This window comes from Crocuta crocuta, unplaced genomic scaffold, assembly GCF_008692635.1.
Source record: "Crocuta crocuta isolate KB4526 unplaced genomic scaffold, BGI_CrCroc_1.0 scaffold755, whole genome shotgun sequence".
NCBI lineage: Eukaryota > Metazoa > Chordata > Mammalia > Carnivora > Hyaenidae > Crocuta > Crocuta crocuta.
In genome coordinates this window covers 445,580-470,614 of record NW_027531305.1, presented here as the reverse complement: position 1 = coordinate 470,614, position 25,035 = coordinate 445,580, and the positions used below count along the sequence as shown (strand labels likewise).

Sequence of the window (25,035 nt, the reverse complement as noted above, 5' to 3'; positions counted from 1 at the left end):
AATGCTTTTCCCAAACTTTTTTTTTTTTCCCCCTTCCCGCGGCCTGAGCGAGCGATGCTGGGAGATGTAGTCGCCCGGGCCGGGTGGGGAGGGAATGGGGGCTCTGGGCTGCCTTCCTCGCTCGCACCGTGAATACCACGGCTCAGCCCTGGGCCCTCGGCTGCCCTCCTACCCACCCTCCTTTGGTGATGGAACATAGCGAGTAATCTTGGGTTTGCCTTCAAAACGCATCCTGCACATATTTCCTCTCCTTCCACCATCTAGTGCTCCAGCCTGGTGCAAGCCCTGGCATCGCCCCTTTCCAGGACACCTCTTCCTCGTTAGTATCCTGGAGGCCACTCGGGGCGCCTCCCTCCTCCACCCAATTTTCCCAGTCCCCAGCTCCGGTTACGACTGATGTTTAACCAGATCCCCAAACTAGCGGTGTAAAGGCCATTTGATGATGCTCACAGATGCTGGGGGTAAGGGATTTGTGCAGGCCAGAGCCGAGATTGATTGTTTCTACTCCTCCATTGGAAAGGCTTCGGGGTTTAGGGGTAACTCAACAGACCCGGGTGCTGGAATCATCTGGAAGCATGTTCACTCACAGGTCTTGCAGCTGAGCACAGCAGAAGGCTGGGACCTCTTCACAGGCTGTGGACTAGGGCGGCTCCTTGGGCCTCTCCCTATGGTCTGGGCTTCTTCTCAGCAGGTCAGTAGTCAGGATGGCCAGGTTTCAAAAGTGAGCAAAACAGAAAGATGGACTACCTTTCCTGGCCCAGCCTTGGGTGTCATGTTGTGTCACTTCTGGCACCAGATTCAAGAGGAGGGGACATAGAGCCCACTTGTCTCAGCAGGCGATGTGTCAAGGTGACCTTTGAGCAGGATGTGGGCTGGGAGATCTGGTGGCCATCTTGGAAAATTTAGCCTGCCTCACACCTGCATTTCATCCTCCGTGCAGTGCCGGGGGTGGACTTCAAAAGCGGAAGTCAGATTCTGGCACACCCCGCCCCTGCGGTACAGTCTTTCCATGACTGCTCATCCCACCTAGAATAAATCCCAGATTCCCAGTAAGACTTCTGGCCTCATCCCCTTTGTTGTCCCTGCTGCTCACCAGGACCTCCTCTCTGGTCCTCCTTTACATCAAACTGTCCCAATCCCTTTGCACGTGTCGTCCCCTCTGTGTGGGAAGACTTGGTTCCTCTGAATTTGCCTCTTTCTCTTCTTTAGTTCTAAAAGCACCTCCTTGAACTTAACGAAGGACCATGGGGGAGAAGAAGGGGAAAAATAGTGGGGGAGAGGGAGGGAGGCAAACCATGAGAGACCCTTGAATGCCAAGAACANGATGGGCATGGAGGGGGGCACTTGTGGGGATGAGCACTGGGTGTTGTATGGAAACCAACTTGACAATAAACTATTATAAAAAAAATGAAAACACCTCCTGGGAAGGCCCTCCTTGAATACCCACCGCTGTCCATTCATTATTACCTCAATGTATTTCATTTCTCTGAACACTGTCACAGCCTGAAGATAATAGCTCCAATGCTTTGTTCTCGTTCATCTGCTTAATCCACCAGATGCTTGTCTGTCTCATTCACTGCTGAATGTTCAGGTAGGAGATCAGGTGCCAAGTGCCAGAGGCCTGGATGACAAGAAGTCATGAGTGTTTGGTTGTCATGTGTATCAGAGTAGATGTCTGTGTTTGTCCTGCTTGGAGTTTGTTGAGCTTCTTGGATGTGTAGATTCATATCTTTCATCGACTCTGTGAGTTTTTTTTTTTTTTTTGGGGGGGTGGGATTTTTTTCTCAACTATTTTTTCTATCCCTTTCTCTTCTCTCCTTTTGGGACTCCCATTATGCGTATGTTAGTTGCTCGTTAGTGTCTTACAGGTCTCTCAGGTTTTGTTCATTTGTCTTGGATGTGTGTATTTGGGAAGAATCAGGCTGGAGAGCGGTGGGATTCGCCCCACATGTTTTTGAGGTAGCTGCAGACAGTGGGGAGAGAGGTCGGGGTCAAAACAACACCTACTCAGAAGTCCAAGGCAGGGGGTACAAGAAGAGGGCCCCATCAGGACACCCCAGAACCTCTGAGAAGCTGGAGGCTGACATGGGGGTGAGAACAGCCCCTGGCACCACCCACCAAATGATTAAAAAACACTCAAGCACTGGGGTGTCTGGGTGGCTCAGTCGGTTAAGCATCTGAATCTTGATTTTGGCACAGATCATGATCTCACGGTTTGTGAGATCGAGCCCCTCATCGAGCTCTGTGAGCCTGCTTGGGATTCTCTCTCTCTTCCTCTCTCTGTGCCCCTCCCTGCTCATGCTGCTCTCTCTGTCTCTCAAAATAAATAAAGAAACTTAAAAAAAACACCACGCACCACATCAATCTTTATTTTTGGTAAACTGCTTTGACAGTGTTTCTGCACTTTCCCTATTACATTGATCTGGCTACATGTAGCTCATTTAATTCACAGTTGGCTATGATTCTTTCTTAGCAACCAGAAACTCACAGTAACTGTTAAGAAAATGGTCATGTAGACTAATTTTCACATTTTGTGAAGGGTGTACAATTATTCATCTGGATTTTGGTCGTTGCTGTTTGGATTTAGGAGCCTGTGTGTGTGTGTGTGTGTGTGTGTGTGTGTGTGTGTTCTCTTTCCCCCAAATGCTCTCCCTGGCTGCAGGCTTGGTGTGCTGTGCTTATGGTGCTTGGTGGATTGCCCCCAGAAGAACGGGGGTTTGTTGAAAGAAGAAATGCAGGCAGAGGGGGCTGGTGAGGTTTGTGCAGAGCTCTGCACCTCTGAGGCAGTCCCTGTGTTTGGTGGATAAGTACCCCAGCTCCCTCACCCCTCATGTGGGATGACTGACATGTATGTTCCACAGCGACCCCCGCAGCCCCCCATGAGACTGAGCTCCAGCTGCCCACACTGCATATCAATACACTCTTTACTGACTTCCTTCCCTTCTCTTTCTGATTCCTCCACCCCGCTTCCAGCATTTCCTACATCACTTCCCAGATACACTACCTGCACTTGAATCCTTATCTCAGGGTCAGCTTCTGGGGAGCCCGAAAGGCAGACAATTCTCTCCAGGCCTCAGTTGCCTTATCTGTCCAAAAGGAAGAATTACTCCCCCTGTTTTCCACGCTGTGGGGGTGGAGATAACGGCAGTGAGGTATGTGTCTGTGGGCTAAGCCTCCTTTGTGCCGCCCCCCTAGGATCCTTTGTTCCAGGGAATAGAAGATGGAGAAGATTCTGGGGAGCAGGCTCCCAGCTCCCGCCACGCACTTCTGTCATTCCCAGTGCCTCTGTGCCTGAGGCTCACTGCAGCAGGCATCTTCCGGGGTGAAGAGGCACTTGCCTGGCTGGGAGTCCATCCTCAGAGGAGCCAGGGAAGAGGTGGCTGGCCCGAGATGACCGCCAGGGTGGCCTCCAGCAGCTAGAGGGAGAGAGGGCATGGCCAAGGCACCACGAGGCAGCTTCCTGAGGTGGAATGTGGCATCACCCGGCAGGCAGGCAGTGGGGCAGCATGTTTTGGCCAGAGCTCCCGGTGGCCTCTGGCAAAGCCTGGCAGACAAGCTGTGGAGTGGAAGCTAAGGGGCATCAGAGCCCCCAGCTCCCTGTGCAGAGCCCTCCTGCCATCAGCTGTGGGTCTGCTGGGGTTTGCTGCTCGCCAGGCCCCTGAACAGACCCCAGGACACCTTCAGCAGCTGGCCACGAGCTGCCATTGGTGTCCAGCTTGCAGGGCCCCTGGCTGTTCCAGAGGAAGGGCAGGCAGCCTGGAGAGGGGTGGCAGACTAGTTAGGTGGGGCAAGCGGCCTGGTGGGCAGGGCCAGGCAGAGACCCCGTGTTGTTTCTTACCTCCTCTCTCCTCTCTCCCAGGTCTCTGGGCTCTACTGCTCACCCCACAGAAAGATCTGGCCCTTGTCTGGTTCCTGGGAGGGAGCCCCTAGCCCTTGGAGTATCCTACTTGATAAGAACCTCTTTGTATACCTGGGGGCCATTCTAACAACGTGGTGTATAGTGGGGGCCTTGGGCCACACTGACCCAAGAGGTATCAGTCTGACCTATAGAGGGGCCAGAGACTGAGTAGCCAAGGTCAACCACATGGTCAGCCATGTCTATGTGGCTGATATAGGCTGAATTGTGTCTACCCCAAATTCATTTGGTGACTGTCTCCCCGCCCCCCCCATCCCAGTACCTCAAGATGTGACTGTATTTGGAGATAGGGCCTTTAAACAGTGATGAAAACAAATGGAATCTTCAGGGGGGGCCCTAACCCATTATAACTGGCGTCCTCATGAGAAGAGGAAATTTGGACACAGAGGTGTGTGTGCACAGAGGGGAAAGCATATGAGGACACGGAATACGGCCCTCTACCAGCCAAGGAGAGAGGCCCCAGAAGGAGCCAACCCTGTTGATGCCTTGACCTCAGACTTCCGGCCTCTAAAACGGCAAGAAAATAATAAATCTTTCTTGGTTAAGCCACCCTGTCTGTGGTGTTTTATTATGGTGGCCATAGGAAAATAATACAGCGGTCTGCCCTCAGTGAAGATTCTGGACAAGACTCGAGGAGCTTCCCTGGTTGACGGTAGACCACATGTGTGGTCCAGCATCATTGCTGGGAGAACTAAGTGCTGTCTGTACAAGCCCACAGGGAGGGGACAGCTGGTCCCCTGGCGGCTGGTCTCTTCTGGACCCTCCCCCCATGTGCTTTTTACCTTTGCTGATTCTTTTTTTTTTTTTAAATTTTTTATATTTTATTTATTTCTAGGAGAGAGAGAGACAGCGTGAGCAGGGGAGGGTCAGAGAGAGAGGGAGTCACAGACCGAAAGAGGCTCCAGGCTCTGAGCTGGCAGTCAGCACAGAGCCCGACGCGGGGCTCGAACCCACGAACGGCGAGATCATGACCTAAGCGAAAGTCGGACGCTCAACCGACTAAGCCACCCAGGCGCCCCTACCTTTGCTGATTCTAATCTGTATCCCTTCCCTGTAATAAACTGTGAGTATAACAATTTTGCTGAGTTCTATGGAAGCACTGAACCTGAGAGTGGTCTTGGGAACCTCCTACGAGGTTCACAGAGGTAGGAGTGACTCCCCAAGTCTAAATGTACATTTAGAAGTAGGAGCTTCCCCTCCAGGGCCTCAAGCTGTCGTCTTATGCTGCATCCTTCCTTGTGCCTTTCCTTCCCACCAGCTGACCCACCTTTTGCCTCCCAGAGCCCCACCTGGGGCTGCAGCATGACCTTGGGCAAGTCACTCACCTGAGAGGCCATCTGGCATGGTGGAGGGAGGGGTCACACTACTCAGGATTGGAATCCCACCTCTGCCCTGGTCTAGCTTATGACCTTGGGACAGTCACCTTCCCTCTCTGAGCCTCAGTGTCCGAGTCTCCAAATGGCTTTGCACCACCCAATAAAATCTCACGTATAGAGAAAGAAGTGTCATTGTGCTCTTGTTGCAGAAATCTGGTCTGGATCACTGGCAGAAGAACCAAGCGGCACTCGGAGATCTTGGAAGGGAGGAGGTTTATTTTACGCCGGTGGGCTCAGAGGAGATCATTCTCCAGAGGTCTGAGCCCAGAGCATCAGCAGAGTGAGTAATTTATAGCCTGTTACTTCTGCATTCCTCATTAATGCATGAGATAAGCAGTGTGGGAGGAAGAACCCGGAAGAGGGAGCCTTTGATCAGGGACAGGTATTTCCTTATCAGTCCTGGCGGCCATCTTATAACAGATTTTTCCCTATCACTCTCAGTCTGGCCAGGGTCACTCTGCTTGAAGAAAATAAATATCTGAAGAGATAAATTGGCTCAAACCCCTCCGAACACCTTGCCGAGATTTTGGAGAATTACTAGATGATTGTTTTCTCGTGGTCTCCTGTTATTGCTGAATGAAATCGTTTCATAGTGAGCTCGCTCTTTCTGGTCTCTATGATGAGGTGCACTGGCTTCTCTCCTTGATTTCACCAGGGCTCCTGGGTGTGTAACAGGCTTTCCTGAGGCCAGGGGAGCTGAGGGAGAGTTTACATTGCATACCACAGCATCTTAACCTTGACAATTAGATGTCTCTGTTCCAACCCAGTCTACCTCCTAGAGTCTAGTCAATGCATTGCCTCCCTATTCATTCATTTGTTCATCCATTCATTTGTTAATTAATTCACTCAGTCGACAAATATATTTTGAGTGATCAGTGTCCTAAGCATGGGGGTATGGAGTTGGGCAAGATAAATAAGAAACCACAGTCTCTCATCTCTCAGCTCACAGTTAAGTCGGTGAAATAGATTCTCATGGGAGAATCACACAAATGAATATAAAGTCACTGAAGTGATGAGAAGAATGAGGAATAGTTAATGTATTTGGGCACCTGACATAGCTGAGGTAAGGAGCGTGTGAGAGACTTCCCTGAGGAAGTGGGGTTTGCCTTGAAATCTCAAAGCTAAGGAGGCACTAGCATATGCAAAGGTCTGTGGCACCATCTATCCCTTCTTTTTCTGGTGCTGGGATTTAGCCCATTGCATCTCTTACTCTTTGGTCCCTTTTGGTCTCCCTGCTTCTTGGCATTCCCATCCAGGGTTTGCAAACTAGAGCCTGTGGGTCAAATCTGGCTCTTGAGCTATGAATAGTTTTTTTAAAAAATGTTTGTTTATTTGTTTACTTAGAGAGCGAGCAAGCCCACATGCAAGCAGGCGAGGAGCAGAGAGACAGGGTGAAAGAGAGAATCCCAAGCAGGCTCCGCACTGTCAGCACAGAGCCCAAAGTGGGTCTCGATCTCACGAATTGTGAGATCATGACCCGAGCCGAGATCAAGAGTTGGGCACTTAACCCACTGAGCTACCCAGGTACCCCTGATTTTAAAAAATTTAAAATAGTTGGAAACAAATAAAACGGAAACATTCTGTGAGCTACATTTTGTTGGATAATCAAAACCTTAAAGTTAGTATCCATGATGGTAGGCTTAGCTTAGTGGTAACTGTAGCATTAATGTGTCCAATTATAGGTAATGTTAGAAAGCTCACACTGGGTGGCAGATTTTAGACAGGATTTTCTGTTTCACAAATTATTTTTTTCCCCTCTCTGCAACCCTGGAGCTCAGCCAGTTGAAAGAGAAGGTAGAAACCTCCTCCTGATTTCCTCTTTGTGGGTGACCGTTGAAATAATTTGGTAGTTGAGATATTTGGGATCCTATGTTCCCAGGTAGTCACATTAGAAGAGGCAAGTGTGTAGGAGGGTTTCCAGGGGTGGGGGTATGAAAAAGAGTGAACCAAATGTCAGTCACTAAAACCCAAACAGCCAGATCCATTTTTGCAATATATTTCACTTTCTTAAAAATATAGAAGGCACATACTATATTTTATCCCTACAATCTGGGGCATAGAAGCACACAGAAGGCAGATATTGGTTAGAATCTTCCTGAACCATTTTAATGTCAATACATTTTTTTTAATGAAACAGTAAAAAAAAAAAAAAAAAAAAAAAAAAAGACCGTATTTCACGACATGGAAAATTATATGAAATTCAAGTTTCAATGTCTATAAATCAAGTTTCATGGGTGCTAATCCACACCCATTTCTTGACATATTGTCTATGGTGGCTTCCACGATGGAACTGCAGAAGTGATGATCAGGCTGATGATTCCTCTCTGGCCATTTATAGAAAGCTTTCTGATTCCCATTCCATGGTATGATTCATCAGTGGATTCATTCGGAAGCACAGCCATCCCCACATCCCTGCTTAATGTTATGGTCCCCTCTGCCCTGTGGACCAATCCCTGCGGTGACTGACCACTGTGGTCCTCCACAGCCTCCCTCCCGCCTCCCTCCGCTCTCGGTGGGCTGGGGACACACCTTTCCGTGACTTCTCTGAACAACCCAGGCTCAGTCCCACCACAGGAACGTTACATCTGCTGTCCCTCCCAGCGCGCGACTCCACCTGAGGTAGGGGCGCTGGGCCAGTTTGCCGCCAGGATCAAGGTTCCTGAAACACAAACTTTAAAGCCATTTTATGAAATGGCACTATCGCCACCTGGTGGCCACATGCTCAAGCTGTAGCTGCAATTCTTCCAAAGCGTTTGGTGTGATCATTGGACATTTCCTCTCTAAGGCAGTGTTTATGGGAGGGAAAAATGGGAAATGTCTATGGAAAAAAGCCCTAGATCTGGTTCTCTTGTGTCTCTGAACTGAAGGCCTATTTGGATCCCAAATCTCCACAGCTCTCCTTTCCATCCCCCACCAATTCCCATGATCCCCAGACTTTAAGGTTCATGTAAGCCCCTTGGGTTGTTGTTAAATTATGATTCAATGGTTTGGGATGATATTTGAGTCTTCATTTCTGGCGAATTCCCCATGATGCTGATGCTTCTGATTCATGGATCTACTTGAGTATCAGTTTCTATGTTTTCTAAAGAAAAGGGGTCAGCAAACTCCTTTGGTAGAGGACCAGATAGTAAACATTTTAGGTCTTGGGCACCATGAAATCTCTTTCAAGATTATTCAGCTCTACCTTGTAATTTGAAATCAGTCATAGATGATAAATTAATGGGTGTGACTGGGTTCCCATAAAACTCTATGAACACTAAAATTGGAATTTTATATAATTCTAATCTGTCATAGAATAGTCTTTTAATTTTTTCCCAACCACATAAAAATGTAAAAACAGGGGGCACCTGGGTGGCTCAGTCGGTTAAGCATCTGACTTCAGCTCAGGTCATGATCTCGTGGTTTGTGAGTTCCAGCCCCGCATCAGGCTCTGTGCTGACACTGTGGAGCGTGCTTGGGATCCTCTCTCTCTCTTTTGCTCTCTGCCTCTCCTCTTCCTTCTCTCTCTCCCTCTCTCTCTCTCTCTGTCAGAAATAAATAAATAAACTTAAGAGAAAGAACTTCATCAGATGGATGGACCTGGAGAAAAGGGGCACATGGGGGCCTTTTGATGACAATGATCTCCAAACTCATGGCCCCAAGTTGTGATCACAAGGCCCCTATGAGACCAAGTCTGGTGGCTGCTGAAACAAATGATAAGTGAGCTAATCTCAACAGATGCTTTTAATGTCCTTCTCCGAGTCACTTAGGAAGCATGGTGATGTAACTGGGTAATATGTGTTGTCTTTGTCAATATTAAAATGTTGTGGCCAATCTTTTGTTCAACTAGTGTTACCCATGTGCCACTCCCATAAGCCCAGTAGCCCAGAGAGGGTCAATTTAAGACTACTTTGAAGTCTTCTGATCTTCATGGGGAAGACAAACTATGAGCAAAGCACACATCTCTCTCTTTGGGTCCCCATAGCTTTTCATTCATCTTTTGTGACATGTTTACCATGTTGCACCATAATGATTTATTTACATATCTCTATCCCCCGCTCAACTCTGAATGCCTTGAGGGCGGGGATGGGATGTATCTCCGTGTTCTTGCCACCCAGCAGTGGTTCTGGAACAGGGTAAATGCTAACCACTGTTCTGACCTAGCACCGACAGGAGACTGCTTTGCTGATGAGCTTCCTCAGGGCTGCCTTCATGTCCTTGTTCCTTAGGCTGTAAATAAAGGGGTTCAGCATGGGGATGACCACCCCACACATCAAGGCAGCTGCCTTGTCCTTCTGGGAGGAAGTGGGAGATGTGGGCTGCAAGTACACAGCAAAGATGGTGCCGTAGAACAGTGACACCGCGGTCAGGTGCGAGCCGCAAGTGGAGACGGCTTTCCACTTGCCTTGAGCAGAAGGGATCTTGATGACCGCCCAGAAAATGCAGATATAAGAGAGGAGGATGCACGAGAGGGGGCTGATGCCCATGACGATGCCAAAAGCAAAAATCACCAGCTCATTGGTGTGCGTGTCAGAGCAGGAGAGCTTTAGCAGGGGCATGAGATCGCAGAAGAAGTGAGGGATTTCGGAGCCAGCACAGAAAGTCAGTTGAGCCATGAGGCAGGTGTGCACGAGTGACTGGAGATTGGTGATCAGCCATGGCCCCCCGACCAGCAACCCACAGACACGAGAGCTCATGATGACTGAGTAGCGTAGAGGGTGGACAATGGCTACAAACCGGTCAATGGCCATCATGGCCAGAAGGAAGCTGTCCATGGTCCCGAAGAGGTGGAAAGCATACATCTGAGCAAGGCAGCCCACAAAGGGGATGGTCCGGCTCTGGGTGTGAAGGTTCACCAGCATCTTGGGGACAGTGGTGGAAGAGAAGAAGACATCGACAAGGGACAGGTTGGAGAGGAAGAAGTACATGGGCGTGTGGAGGTGGGAGTCTGTGATGATGGCCGAGATGATGAGCAGGTTCCCAAAGATGGTGACCAGGTACATGGAGAGGAATAGCCCAAAGAGGAGCGTCTGATGCTCTGGCCTTTCTGAGAGTCCCAGAAGAAGGAACTCCGAGACCGCTGTTTCATTTTTTTGGCTTTTTGTTTCCATGGACAGCCTGTGTCTCCTGCAAGGGAAACGAGGGAGGAAAAAGGAGAGGAAAGCAACATAGAGCTGGAAGTTGGAGATGGAGCTCCAGTCCTGGAGGCTGCAGATTTCTGTGAAGATCTGTTTCTCCCCCAATGAAACCAACCGTGCCTGAGATAGTCGGCATCTCACAAACTTACCTTGGTTGTTTACAGACAACTCAGACATTGCCCACAAACACCTTTGTTGTTTTTTACCCCCAGTGAAACAACGCTTTGCAGAAAACACAATGAAGCTGAATCAAACCTAAACCAAACCTAGCGCAGAAGAAGGGAACTGGATCACTCTCCTTTCTTCCCCTTTATCTGTCTCTATTTTCTCTCCTTCCTCTATTTCCTGTATTGCTAAACGATACAAGTTTAGCATCCATCTCAGGTTAATGACTGAGGATATGAAGACAGGTAACACTCTTCCTCTGCTTCCAATGAACGGCACATTTTTTAGGGGCATTTTATGATCTGCTACCACATCACCACTACAGTAAAACCGCTTTCATCCATTGTGATGAGAACGGGTGCTGAAAATCTTGTGGGAACATAAATGTGTACCGATACTTTTCAAATTTGATCTTAGGTCAAGTGTGTAGATTTATGCATTGGGCTTTGATGAGGACCACGGTCTTTTCTCTGAGTACGAATGCAGGGATCACCTGATTATCTTTCTTGCCTGAACCATAGGCTTCTCTCTATCCTTCATTAATGTGGAGCAAGAGATTAGGGATCCTTGTGAAACAATCCAGGGACAGAATCCTTTCAGTTGTTTTTTTTTTTTTATCACTTTACACCTAAATTGTGTTCAATTATCTTGCTCACATCTCATTTGACAGCAATTATTTTTTTATTTTTGGTGATTCCTTTTTATTAAATCTTTCCAAAGCATTCAACGTGGATTTAATTTAAAAAAACATTTCTTTCCCTCCCTCCTATCCATCCCTTCCTTCTTTCTCTTGCAATTCTTTTTTTTAAATGTTTATTTATTTATTTATTTATTTATTTATTTATTTATTTTTGAGAGACAGAGCATGAGCAGGGCAGGGGCAGAGAGAGAGAGGGAGACACAGAATCTGAAGCAGGCTCCAGGCTCTGAGCTGTCAGCACAGAGCCCAACATGGGGCTTGAACTCATGAACCATGAGATCACGACCTGAGCTGAAGTGGGATGCTTAACCACTCAGGAACTCCCTCTTGCCATTATTTTATTTCTGTAGCATTTAGTTCAATGATACGATTGCAGCAGCAACTACACCCGTACAATCATATCTGTATTACTTAAAACAACTCAACTCAGCTGATGAGAGCAGAAATGCTTTGGCAAGTTAGTGACTCACCTTCTGACCGTGAGCATTCGGCATACTGAGATAGCACCCAGTACATTCTCAGGGGGAAATAGACACCATGGATGAACCCAGGAAGCTGGTTAAGTGGAGATTTTAAAGAGAAATTTCATGGTAAAAAAAGTATATCTGGAGTTTTGAAGCCAATGGTGTTTTGGAAATACATTTTGCCATTGGCAGTAGCTTTGCAGCACAGGAAATTTGGTATTTTCTTATGTTCTAGACAGGCTGTCACTAGCAATAGAAACCCTCAGTGAAAGATACATTGTTATAGCATGTTAAAGGGCTGTTTAAGAAGTTTATTCAAAACAGAACTCGCAGACATAGCCTGGATTGTTCAAAGGTAAGCTGTTTCCATAAAAATGACAAAAATGCGGGATACCTGGGTGGCTCAGTCGGTTAAATGTCCAACTTTGGCTCAGGTCATGATCTCACTGCTCATGAGTTCAAGCCCCACATTGAGCTCTGTACTGACAGCTCAGAGCCTGGAGCCTGCATCGGATTCTGTCTCTGTCTCTCTCTACCCCTCCCCTGCTCATGCTCTGTCTGTCTGTCTGTCTGCCTGTCTCTCAAATATAAAATAAAACATAAATGTATGTATAGGAGGATTAGGAGGAACTTAACGGAGGACCGCGGGGGAGAAGAAGGGGGGAAATAGTGGGGGAGGGGGGAGAGGCAAACCATGAGAGACTCTTGATGCTGAGAACAAACTGAGGACTGATGGGTGTGGGGGGGAGGGGAGAGATGGGCATGGAGGAGGGCACTTGTGGGGATGAGCACTGGGTGTTATATGGAAACCAACTTGACAATAAACTATTTGTAAAAAACAAACAAACAAACAAACTTGGATGTTTGGAGAGGGTCCCGTGGAGCTGAGTCCCAGCTTCTGGGAAGGGAGCACTGTTCTGGGTTGCTGGTGGTGTCCGAAGGGGTAGGAAAGGCTGGTTCTGCAGGTGTGCAAGCTGCTGCCAGGGTGAGGCAGCCTCACTGAGGAAGCACTGAGACACAAAGGGAAATGAGATAGTGAAAGTCCTCTTTACTCCAGCCCCACAGACTGACATCCGTGCTTCCCACCGGATGTGTTTACAGGAAGTAGCTGACAAGCAAAATCATTTTGTTCTTGGCGTCCTAACTTGGCATCACAAAGAAGAATCTTGAGGGGGGAACTTGGTGTTGAAACATGGTAGCTTCGTAGCTGGCATAGTATTATTTAGTATAGGGTGTGGACATAAAAAAATAAATTCAAGAATCAAGTGTGTGTTTGTCGAGAGATGGTTATGTGATGTTTCAGAAGTTGGAGAAAACAAACAGGGAAGGAGGAGAATTTTTGACAGTTATCTTTAGTTTGTCAAGGAAGGCTTTGTATACTAGTGGGGACTGGAGGTTAAAAGAAAGATTCTATCTATCTATCTATCTATCTATCTATCTATCTATCTATCTATCTATCATCTCTCATCTACAATCTATCTATCTATCTATCTATCTATCTATCTATCTATCTATCTATCAATCATCTATCACTCATCTACAATCTATCTATCATCTATCTATCTATCTCACATTTTTTTGTCCATTCATCTATGGATGGACATTTAGATTGCTTTCATGTCTCATCTGTTGTAAATAATGCTGCAATAAACATCGGGGTGTAGATATCCTTTTGAATACTGTTCAGCCATGAAAAAGAATGAGACCCTGCCATTTGTAATATCATGAACGGACCCAGAGGGTATACTCTTAAGTGAAATAAGTCAGTCAAAGACAAATGCTATATGATTTTACTCATATGTGGAATTTAAGAAACAAAACAAGTGAACAAAGGGAAAAGAAACAAACCAAAAAAAAAAAAAACAAAAACCTTAAAAGCAGAAAAGAAACTGTGTACCAAAGGTGAGGTGGGTGAGGGATGGATGAAAGAGTAAAGGGGTTAAGAGGACACTTATCTTGATGAGCACTGAGAAATGTATAGAATTATTGAATCACTATCTTGTATACTTGAAACTCATATAACATTACGTTCATTATGTTTCAATAAAAGATAAATAAATATTAAAAATATATGGTCAAAAAAATAAAATAAAACATAAAAAAATTTTTTAAAAAAGACAAAAATGTGCCCAAATGTCTATTTAATGGAAAGCAAAGTGTGCTATGTGTTTATTTCTGTAGGTAATATGATGATAAGAAAAGTAGTTTAATTATTTAATTAATTAATATATTTATTATGAGACAGAAAGAGTGCAAGCAGGCAGGTGAAGAGAGAGAGAGAGAGAGAAAGAATCTCAAGCAGGCTTTATCTACTCTTTTAGCGCAGAGCTCAATGTGGGGCTCGAACTTATGACACTGTGAGATTATGACCTGAGCCAAAATCAAGAGTCAGACACTTAACTGACTGAGCCACCTAGGTGCCTCAAGAAAAGTGAGTTTATAAAAATAACACACTGATAGGAACTGATATGAAAATAGCAACCAACGTGAGGGCAACATTTAAGGAAATCCTGACATGTATGCATATTGTGAGAACATTCTCATTCATCCATTTAAAATTGCTAATGGATATGAACTCGGTTTTGTTTCACGTGTACTTAGAAAGGACTCTGGAGTTCATCCTAGGCCATTTTCATCTGCAGAGTCTGAGGCGACTCTGAGCTCCTCTCTACTTTGGCTTCAGCAGTTTGGGACTTAAGGGCAGCTTAATGTCAAAAACCCAGAGAAAACATATCTTTATCCTATCCACGCGAGACCGCCAAAGCCTGCTTGCATTTCTCTTTCCAAGTTCCATGGGGTGGTGGCCACATCGATTCTTCCTTTCACTTCACAGACACTTACAGAAAGTATGTTAGGTGCCACTTATTTCTCTTACGTTATGTGGATAATACAGAAGAAGCCCAGCATGGCATGACTCACCAAGTTTTGGTAAAACCACAATATTGACTCTTTTCAGCAAAAAGAGGATTTTCCTTAGCTCGTTGCTTACCTGGTTAGGTCCCCACATCTTAAAGCAAATTGCTGACAAGAGGCCATCAGAGGAGGGGCGCCTGGGTGGCTCAGTTGGTTAAGCGGCCGACTTCAGCTCAGGTCATGATCTCACGGTTTGTTGGTTCGAGCCCCGCGCAGGCTCCGGCTGATAGCTAGCTTGGAGCCTATTTCAGATTCTGTATCTCCCTTTCTCTCTGACCTTCCCCTGCTAATACTGTCTCTCTCTCTCAGAAATAAATAAAACATTTTAAAAAATTAAAAAACAAAGAGGACGTCAGACGAGCTTACTGATTCTATCTGTAGAGTGTTGAGCCTTCTTAGGAGCCACAGGTCCCTGGGGCACCTGGGTGGCTCAGTTGGTTAAGCGTCCGACTTCAGCTCAGGTCATGATCTCACAGTTCATGGGTTTGGCCCCGCATCAGGCTCTGTACTGACAGCTCAGAGCCTGGAGCCTGCTTTGGATTCTGTGTCTCCCTCTCTCTCTGCCCCTCCTCTGCTTGTGCTCTGTCTCTCTCTCTCTCTCTCAAAAACAAACATTAAATTTTTTTTAAAAAAAGGAGTCACAGGTCCTTTACGTGTGGGTCTTTCAACACCCACGACAGGGACATGGTGTTGGTCATACTTGACACTGAGGCACAGGGCTGAGAGTGATGCTAGGGACCTTCAGCTTATAACGGCTCCCATCTCCCATCTGGACAGATTTATTTTTACTCTCTGGCGAGCCAGGGCTTCGCTGAGAGTGTGCTGCATGAAGAGAGGCATTTCAGAGCTACACTGTGCTGTCAACACGTGTTAGGGGAAACTATTCAACCACAAGCATCTAAAATTATCATCTCCCTGCCTTCCAGGGAATATTGGTTTCCAGAAAGACTTAAGGTTAGCTGAAGAAGGATAAGGATGTATATGGGACAACAGAGAAGGTAGACAGGTGTGTATAAGAAAGGTTACAGGTGACCCCGAGATGGTGTGAGAGTAAGAGAGGTGCGAATATCTGCTATGAGGAGTAGAACCCTTGGAGGGGGAAGAAGTGTTGGAAGGGGGCTTTTAGGAAGGTTGGCAGCATAATCTCCCCCTTGGTAACCTCCAGAGATCTCTGGCAAAACTACTTTTTTTGTGGCATCTGAGTGTCTTAATCCGTGAAGTGTCTGACTCTTGATTTCAGCTTAGGTCATGATCTTATTATGGCTCGTGAGTTCAAGCCCCACGTCGGGCTTTGCGCTGGCATTGCAGAGCCTGCTTGGGATTCTCTCTCTGCCCTCCCCCAGCTCAAGCTCTTTCTCTCTCTCTCTCAAAGTAAATCAATAAACTAAAAAAAAAACAACACAAGAAAAACCCCCATCATTTGTATTACTTTTCAAGATTTTTCAGAGTTGCATTAGAGGCTTTGTAAGGGGATAATGTGGGCTGTGAATATTATTGAGAGTCCCTTCCTGGCAATATATTTGCAGCTGTCCTTGGTGGTTGGGATGAGGTCCCAGACTAGTGGTGTTCTACCTTGAGCTGCACCAGCATTTCCTAGAGGGCTGGAGTGTCTGGGGTGAGGCTCGAGAATTGGCACCCCTCGGAGGTTCCCAGGGGCTGCGCTGCCGCCGGCCATGGGGACCACATCTAGACGACCACCACGGTGGAGAAAGCTGTCCATTTGTGCAGATGTCCCTCAACTGCAGACCCTAAATGCTTTTTCTCTGCATGAGCTGCCATGGAGGGTGTATCCTCTGTGCCCTCTCCACTCAGACGGTGTAGAATTGGTCTCAGACACTCCTGTCTCTCTGGGCATCCAAGAGGGAAAGGGATTCCTCTTTCCCAGCCCCATCGAGCTCAGTCCCCTTCTCCATCCCTCAATGACTTACCAGGACCGTGTAACCAAGAAGATGGTGTTGACCAACCTCCTTTTACACTGACTTCCAGGGCACCCTGTGGTCAGCAGAAGACCCCTCCAGCTGTGATGGCTGGGGCGAGTCTGATGTGTGTGTGTGTGTAGGGGGAAACATGTGCTCACCCCGGCCTGGGGCAGGTGAGCAGGGGGCCAGGGGCACAAAAAGATATTTACAGTTTGGGGGCCCTTGGGGACACTAGCCCCATGGCTCCTTGTTAAGAAAGAAGATGCTGGTTGTTTTGTTTCTATTCTTGCCACTTGTGGCCTATTCTCTGGGGTCTGAGCACTTTGGGGTGAGGGAGGGGGCCAGGAAATGGAGAAATCACCAGGGGTTCACTCTCACGGAAGAGCCCCCCTAAAATCCCCTCCTAGTGCAGACTGGGCCTCATGGCAGTTCCTAGGCAGGGTGGTCTGGAGGTCCAAATCCTCCACAGAGTACCGAGATGTCTGAATCTATGTCTTAATTCCATGAGGAAGAGAATTTATACCATTGGGTTCAACAAGGAAAGTAATAACAGTAATAAGAGAATAAATTCCAGCAATAACACTGCTAGGAATTTACCCAAGAGATACAGGAGAGCTGATGCATAGGGGCACATGGACCCCAATGTTCATAGCAGCACTTTCTTTTTTTTTTTTTTAAATGTTTTATTTATTTTTAGGAGAGAGAGAAAGAGAGACAGTGTGAGCAGGGGAGGGCCAGAAAGAGAGTGAGTCACAGACTGAAACAGGCTCCAGGCTCTGAACTGGCAGTCAGCACAGAGCCCGACGTGGGGCTCGAGCCCACGATCCGTGAGATCATGACCTAAGCGAAAGTCGTACGCTTAACCGACTAAGCCACCCAGGCGCCCCCATAGCAGCACTTTCAACAATAGCCAAATCATGGAAAGATCCTAAATGTCCATCAACTGACCAATGTATCAAGAAGATGTGGTTTATATACACAATGGAATACTACATGGCAACAACAAAGAATGAAATCTGGCCATGTGTAGCAACGTTGATGGAACTCAAGGGTGTTATGCTAAGTGAAATAAGTCAGGAAGAGAAAGACAGATACCATATGTCTTCACTCATAAGTGGAACAGGAGAAACTCAACAGAAGGCCATGGGGGAGGGGAAGGGGAAAAATAGTTACAGAGAGGGAGGGAGGCAAACCATAAGAGACTATTAAATACTGAGAACAAACTGAGGGTTGATGGGGGCTGGGGTGGGGGGAGAGGGGAAAAAGGTGATGGACATGGAGGAGGGCACTTGTGGGGATGAGCACTGGGTGTTGTATAGAAACCAATTTGAAAATAAACTATATTTAAAAACAAAAACCCTCCATAAGGTCAAATGAGTGAATTTATCAAACACTTCCTGGTCCCCTGCCTAGGTCAGGTGCTGTGCTTGACCCTGGGGCTTCAAACCACATCCTTGTTAAAAATGGTCTCCTATCAGCCACACGAAGGGCTCAATCTTCACTAACTCTACCAAGCCCACTTTGGATGGGATTAGGGAATCTTTGTTCAATTCTTGCCACCAGCAATGTTGGTGAATCTTTGTTTTTTGATGTTTCCATCATGACCCCAATTTTTGTTTCCCCTCGGGGGGGGGCTCCCTATCTCTTGGAATCCTTTTATTTTTACCTTCTCGTCCATTGGCTTTTGTTGTCTTTAAAAAAATGTAACTTTTAAAACGTGTAATACTCAGGGGTGCCTGGGTGGCTCAACTGGTTAAATAGCTGACTTTGGCTCAGGTCATGATCTCATGGTTCACGAGTTTGAGCCCCGCATCTGGTATGGAGCCTGCTTGGGATTCTTGCTCTCTCTTCTCTCTCTGCCCCTCCCCCTCTCACTCTTTCTCACTCTCAAAATAAATAAACTTTAAAAAATGTGTAATACTCACTCTCGGTTAAGAAAATAGTCATGCACTGAAATAATGAAAAGCTGTCGCTGTCCCCCGAACTAGGTCTTCATCCCTCCAGTTCGTAACAAGCCCCCAATCAATGAATAGCCCCTATTAATGATTTCCTGTGTCACCTGCCAGAGTATCTTTACAACCACACTCCCACCCTGGCTACAAACTTACTCTCCTCTCTTTTTGTGTATACAAGTAGCATACTATAATACTGTTCTGCATCTGTATTTCTTTTTTTAAATGTTTTTTATTTATTTCTGAGAGAGAGAGAGACTGCATGAGCAGGGGAGGGTCAGAGAGAGAGGGAGACACAGAATCTGAAACAGGCTAGCTGTCAGCACAGAACCTGATACGGGGTTCAAACCCACGAACTGTGAGATCATGACCGGAGCCGAAGTCGGACGCTTAACCCACTGAGCCACCCAGGCGCCCCTGCACCTTGTATTTCTTACTTAACTGATTTTGGTGGTATTTTCATATCAGTAATTTTTTAATGACTCTTTATTTCCCATTGAGTAGATAGAACCCCAATCTATGTAATCAATTTTCTCTTGATGAATGTTTCCAGTCTTTGCTAAAATGAATACTTTGTATGCATATTATTTTACACTATAGCATTGTAACTTCCAACATGTTATATTAGTGGAATCATGTGGTGTGTATGCTTTTGATAAAGCTCGTCTTTTTACACTTAGCATAATATTCTTGAGATTCAACTGAGTTGTTAGGTGTATCAATGGTTCCTTCCTTTTTGTGACTGAGTAGTATCTATGGTATAGACGAACTGCAATGTGTTCATCCACTCATTCACTGAAGGTTATTTCCAGTTTGGACTGTTACAAACAAAGTTGCTATGACCATTCGTGTGCAGGTTTTTGTGTGGACATACATTTTCATATCTCCAGGAGTATAAGTGTATGTTCAAGTTTTATAAGAAACTATATATGTACTAATATATAGAAATATTTATATATTTATAAGGAACTACGTATAAAACTGTATATATTTTATCTATCATCTATTTATTATCTATCGATCTGCCATCTCTATCTATAATTAATCTATCATCTATCTACCTTCTTATCTATCTAATTATCTATCTGTCTATCTACCTATCATCTGTCTATTTATCATCTGTCTATCTATCATCTATCATCTATTATCTATCTATCCATCATCATCATCATCATCATCATCATCATCATCATCTATCTAGCACCTCAAAGTCTCTTTATGACTGCTCCACATTCTTAATAATCTCTTCTCCCCAAAGATAATCACTTTTCTGATTTCTAACACCTTAGATTAGTGTGCCTTTCCTAGAACATTATTTAATCACAGTCATGCATAGTTTTTCTCCCTTGTGGTCTTTTACTTAACATTGTACTTGTGAGTCATCCCAGTTGTTATGTATAACAATAGTTCACTTCTTCTCACTGCTCTGCAGTATGGCTTGGTTATACTGGTTATTTTGAACTGAGTTTCTTTTTCTTGGAAAAGATTCTTACAACTGATATCTGATATTTGAGTGAGCACGAAACATAAAATACTCCCAAGGCCTGAGAATGGACATCATAGGACATCATAAACAATCTCTGTAAGAAGTGGGCTCAGTCACTCAGCTGAAAGATGGTAGGGTCTGAACTTGAGCTCAGTCTGGGCATTTTTCCATGCTACTAGACACCCCCTCCTGTTGATGATTGCAGGTCTCTGGGAATGTTGGGAGGCAGAAAAGTGTAGTGGTTAAACTCAAGCAGGTCTTAGCTCTGCCACTTGGCAGGTGTGAGATCCTTGGGAAGTAATTAAATACAACTGAGCCTTCCTTTACTCACCTGAGATATGAGGATGGTACTATTATTACTCACCTTGGGGGTGGGCTGTGAGGCTTATAAGGCACAGTGTACATAAAGTGCATAGGACAGCTATTGCATACAGCCGGCACTCAATAAAGGTGCCAATGGTTGTTTCACTGAAGCTCCTTGATGGCTTCTAGAGCTCACAGGCTTGTGTGTGTTTCCAGCACCTGACATGTTCCCCCAGAGCTCAGGTGACAGTGTTACATTCTCAGAGTCATAGCCCTTAGTGAGATCTAGACAAGAAGGAGTAAAGTCTAGCTGGGGAAAAGGGAGGGAAAGGTTATTCTGACCAGTCTGACTGATTATGGCTGTTACATAGTCAATGAGGAATTGATTCACTTGAGACAAGGCAGAAAGTTTCAGACTGTGCCACTCCCTAATTTTGGTTGTTGCTGTTGGTCAATAGGATGCCCATGGGTAGAAGTCATGGTTGTCAAAAGGAGGGTTGAGCAAGGCTGTCCCCTGGCTCTCCTGTAGGTGGCAAGCACACCTCACCGGGCAAAGCTCGTCAATAACCCTGTGCCTTTGACTTTGTACCTTTGTACCTCTGGGCTTCTAGAGGCTGATGCCCTTGGTGGGGGCACTGGGCCATTTCAGCATCATGGATATAAACTTTTAAGGATTTGTTGCTATAACCAGGCATCATAAGTTTCTCCATGGACAGCAGTGAGCTGAACAGGGAGAGCTCTGGCTTTGCAAGCAGACCACAGTTAGGATGTCACCCTTATTCCTTACTTGTTGCAAAAATGTAAGCAAGTGATGTCACCTCCTGAGTCTCAAGTTTCTTTTTTTTTAATGTTTTATTTATTTCTGAGAGAGAGAGAGAGAGAGAGAGAGAGAGAGAGAGCATGAGCAGCGGAGTGTCAGAGAGAGGGAGACACAGAATCCAAAGCAGGCTCCAGGCTCTGAGCTAGCTGTCAGCACAGAGCCCGATGCGGGGCTCGAACCCACAAATGGTGAGATCATGACCTGAGCCGAAGTCGGACGCTTAACCGACTGAGCCACCCAGGTGCCCCTCAAGTTTCTTTATCTGTGAAAAGGAGTTTCTAATGATTGCTGTCTGTCTCTCAGGACTGTTTCTATGCACTGTCCTACCTCCCAAGTCTTGATCCTTTGTCCTGAATGGGTATTCAGTGCACTCAGTGGGTCTTCATCCCCCTCAGGACTGCATGCTCTTTCCAGAATCTTTCACCTTTCTCGGTCAGTGCACCAACCCTCTCCTTGATCGATCCTTCCTTCCTTTCTTCCTTCCTTCCTTCCTTCCTTCCTTCCTTCCTTCCTTCCTTCCTTCCCTCCCTCCCTTCTCTTCCCTTCCCTTCCCTTCCTTTCTTTCTTTCTTTTGAGAGAGCAAGCAGAGGAGGGGCAGAGGTAGAGAGAGAGAGAGAGAGAGAGAGAGAGACTCTCAAGCAGGCTCCATGCTCAGCACAGAGCCTGATGTGGGGCTCAATCCCATGACCCTGGGATAATGATCTGAGCCACCCAGGCACCCCTCTGCTCGATCACTTATAATGATGACCTCTTTTTTTTTTTTTTAAATGTTTTATTTATTTCTAGGAGAGAGAGAGAGAGACAGCGTGAGCAGGGGAGGGTCAGAGAGAGAGGGAGTCACAGACTGAAACAGGCTCCAGGCTCTGAGCTGGCAGCCAGCACAGAGCCCGACGCGGGGCCCGAACCCACGAACCGCGAGATCATGACCTAAGCGAAAGTCGGACGCCTAACCGACTAAGCCACCCAGGCGCCCCAATGATGACCTCTTTTGTCAGCTTGCTCTATTGTTCCCTGTGTTAACCAAAGTTACAATAACAAGAATGTATTAAATGTCTCCAATTTGCTACCCACCACTGCCATCTCCCAACAGAGACAAGCATCAGAGATCTCCTCTTCATGTCTGCTTTTGGGATACTCCAAGTTAACAAACCAAGGAAGCTAGATCTCCACCACCCTAAGTACATGTACACAAACACATAAGTACACATTCATATGCACGCATAAATATGCCCACCCAATACACATACACACATACACATACATATACATATAAGTACACATTCACATACATACCTATTTTGGTGAATGTATCCATCCATCTTTTGATGAGGTCAATAGAAATCCATGAAGCCCTCTACTCTTCTGATACAGATACCAACTGGTAGCTATTTCATGAGCTTCTGGCCTGAGGAAGAAGACAGGCCTATAAACAAAGAACTTTAACACAGCGAGATAACATTATAATCAAATGTCAGTGCCCTCAGAGAAGAGGCTGGGTCTGGTTACTGCTGTATTATCTCAGCTCCCGGAGGAATGTCAGTGCTCAACTGATATTTGTAGGATGAAAGAGTGAAGGAACAGAGGTCTCTAAAGTGTTATGTGATGGAGGAAGGAGCAATTCATTCTACCTGAAAGGGCCAGGGAATGCTTCACAAAGGTGGTGACGAGTCAGGTCTTGAAGGAAAGGGAGTGTTTGTGTACACGCATTGTACAGGCATATGTGAGTATATATATGTATGAAGGTGTACCTATGTGTATGTATATATGTGTATGTTAAGGTGAACATATGTGTATGTGTATTGTGTGGGCACACATGTGCATGTATATATGATCACTCACATGCACGTGAGTGTGTACGTGCACGTGTTGTGTGGCACATGTGTATGTGTGTATGTGATGCGGACATGTGTATATATGATGTATATGAGTACATGTGTGTGTATGTGAATGTGTACATGCAAGTACTGTGTGGCACATGTGTATGCATGCATATGTGTGTATGTGATGTGTACATGTGTATATTGTGTGAGGACATTTGTATGTGCATATATGATTATGCGTGTACAGGTGAATGTGTACAATGTGTGTATGTGTTTTGTGTGGGCACATGTTTCTGTGTATACACGGCATATACATGTGCATGCGAATGTGTACACGTGTGCATTGTGCGGGCACATCTGTATGCACATATATGAGTACATATGTATATGCAAATGTGCACACGTGTTGTGTGGGCACACGAGTGTGTGCATGCACGGGCATGCCCTGTGTGTGCACATGTGTATGTGTGTGTTAGCTTCCTGGAGCTGCCATGACAAGGGACTGCAGTCCCGAAGCTTAAACAGCACATTTATCTTCTCACCGCTCTGGAGCCTAGGAGCGTGAGGTCAAGGTGTCAGCAGGGTGGTTTCTCCCGAGGCCTGTCTCCTGCACTTGTGCCATCTTCTCCCTGTGCCCTCACTTGATTCTCCCTCTGTAACTGTCCTAACCTCCTCTTTTTATAAGGACACCAGTCATACTGGATGACGGCCCATCCATATGACTTCAGTTTCCCTTAATTACCTCTTTTAAAACTTTGTCTCCAAATACCATAACATTCGGAGGTACTAGGGGTTAGGACTTTAACAAATGAATTTGGGAGGACACAATTCAGCCCATCACTCTGTGCACGTAAGTGTACAAAGGTGTCTGTGAATGTGTGCTTATATGTGTCTGTGTCTGTGTGTATGTGCATTGGGTGGGCATGACCATGTATGCATATGAGTGTATGTTTATGTGTTTGTGCATGCATGCTTAAGCGTGTATATCTTTATGTGTGCATGTGTACTCGTGTGCATATGTGTGAAAGTGTACGTGTGCATGTGTATTGTGTGGGCATATGTGTATATATGAGTCTATATGTGTGTGTATGAATGTGTGTATCTGTGTGGGTTTCTGTGTGTGAGAGAACATTCCAGGAGGAGGGAATAGCACATGTAAAAAAATCACACTGTATTTGGAGAATTTTGCACAGTTTGGTTTCCTTCTACTTTTGGCCCATATACATACTTTTTTTTAGCTTAGTTGGAACTGCATGGAACATATCATTTTCCTCTGAGCTAATTCCTACCTAACATTCTCTGCTTACGCTCCCCTCTACTGCCACATAATTACCACTTCAATGGCTGTTTAATATTCCATGGAGTGCATAAATAATGCTCTACTCAACCTTTTTGTTGATTTTTAGAATTGTAGATAAGGCGGAAATAACCGCTTAAACTTTTCTTCTTTTATTTTGATTTATTTCTTTGTTTTATTTTTTTTTGTTACATTAAAAAACCCCTTATTTTTGAGAGTTTTGAGAGAGAGAAAGAGAAAGAGAGAGAGCAAGTGAGGTATAGAAAGAGAAGAAGACACAGAATCCGAAGCAGGTTCCAGGCTCTGAGCTGTCAGCACAGAGCCCAATGGGGCTGAAACGCAACAAACCAGGAGTACATGACCTGAGCCAAAGTCATATGCTTAACTAACTGAGCCACCCAGGCGCCCCTGGAATTATTTCTTTATTACAACTTTCCCAAAATGGAATTACTGGATCAAAAGTAGAGGACATTTTTATAGCTTTTGACAAAGCTAGTGCTTTCCCAAAGTTGTGACAATGTACTCCACCATTCCATCACCAGGAGTTTTACTACCAGTTTGTAAAACTTTGTGCTAATTTGTTAGAGTTTTTTTTTTTTAAATTTTAATGTTTTATTTGTTTCTGAGAGAGAGAGAGTGAGAGAGAGAGAGAAAACAGAGGAGGGTCAGAGAGAGAGAGAGAGAGAGAGAGAGAGAGAGAGAGACAGAATCTGAAGCAGGCTCCAGGCTCTGAGCAAGCGTTCAGCACAGAGCCTGTCGCGGGGCTCTAACCCCATGACCTGTGAGA

At 45.7% G+C, this 25,035-nt stretch overlaps 2 protein-coding genes across 4 annotated transcripts in view; both read right to left on the bottom strand.

Annotated features, from left to right (window-relative positions):
* SYDE1 (synapse defective Rho GTPase activating protein 1) overlaps positions 1-5,260 on the bottom strand; it is a 12,025-nt gene extending 6,765 nt beyond the window's left edge. The window contains exons 1-3 of the mRNA XM_077771628.1: positions 5,242-5,260; positions 3,679-3,756; positions 3,303-3,416 (exon numbers count right to left, since the gene is read on the bottom strand). Of these exons, the coding sequence (XP_077627754.1) occupies positions 3,303-3,416; positions 3,679-3,756; positions 5,242-5,260 (211 nt within the window). The remainder of the gene's footprint in view (positions 1-3,302; positions 3,417-3,678; positions 3,757-5,241) is intronic.
* A 2,208-nt stretch (positions 5,261-7,468) lies between these two features.
* OR1I1 (olfactory receptor family 1 subfamily I member 1) lies at positions 7,469-22,506 on the bottom strand. 3 transcript variants are annotated; one of them, XR_013336956.1, is made up of 3 exons: positions 22,425-22,506; positions 7,822-10,398; positions 7,469-7,731 (listed from the first exon to the last, which is right to left on the bottom strand). XR_013336956.1 is itself a non-coding variant. In XM_077771604.1 (2 exons), exons 1-2 carry the CDS (start codon positions 22,448-22,450, stop codon positions 9,432-9,434), a joined length of 993 nt encoding a protein of 330 aa, XP_077627730.1. In that variant the 5' UTR covers positions 22,451-22,506; the 3' UTR covers positions 7,469-9,431. The 3 variants fall into 3 exon arrangements, 1 of the variants encoding a protein (XP_077627730.1); XR_013336954.1 differs by having other exon boundaries at positions 7,469-7,963; positions 8,640-10,398; XM_077771604.1 differs by having other exon boundaries at positions 7,469-10,398.
* Positions 22,507-25,035: the final 2,529 nt, after the last annotated feature.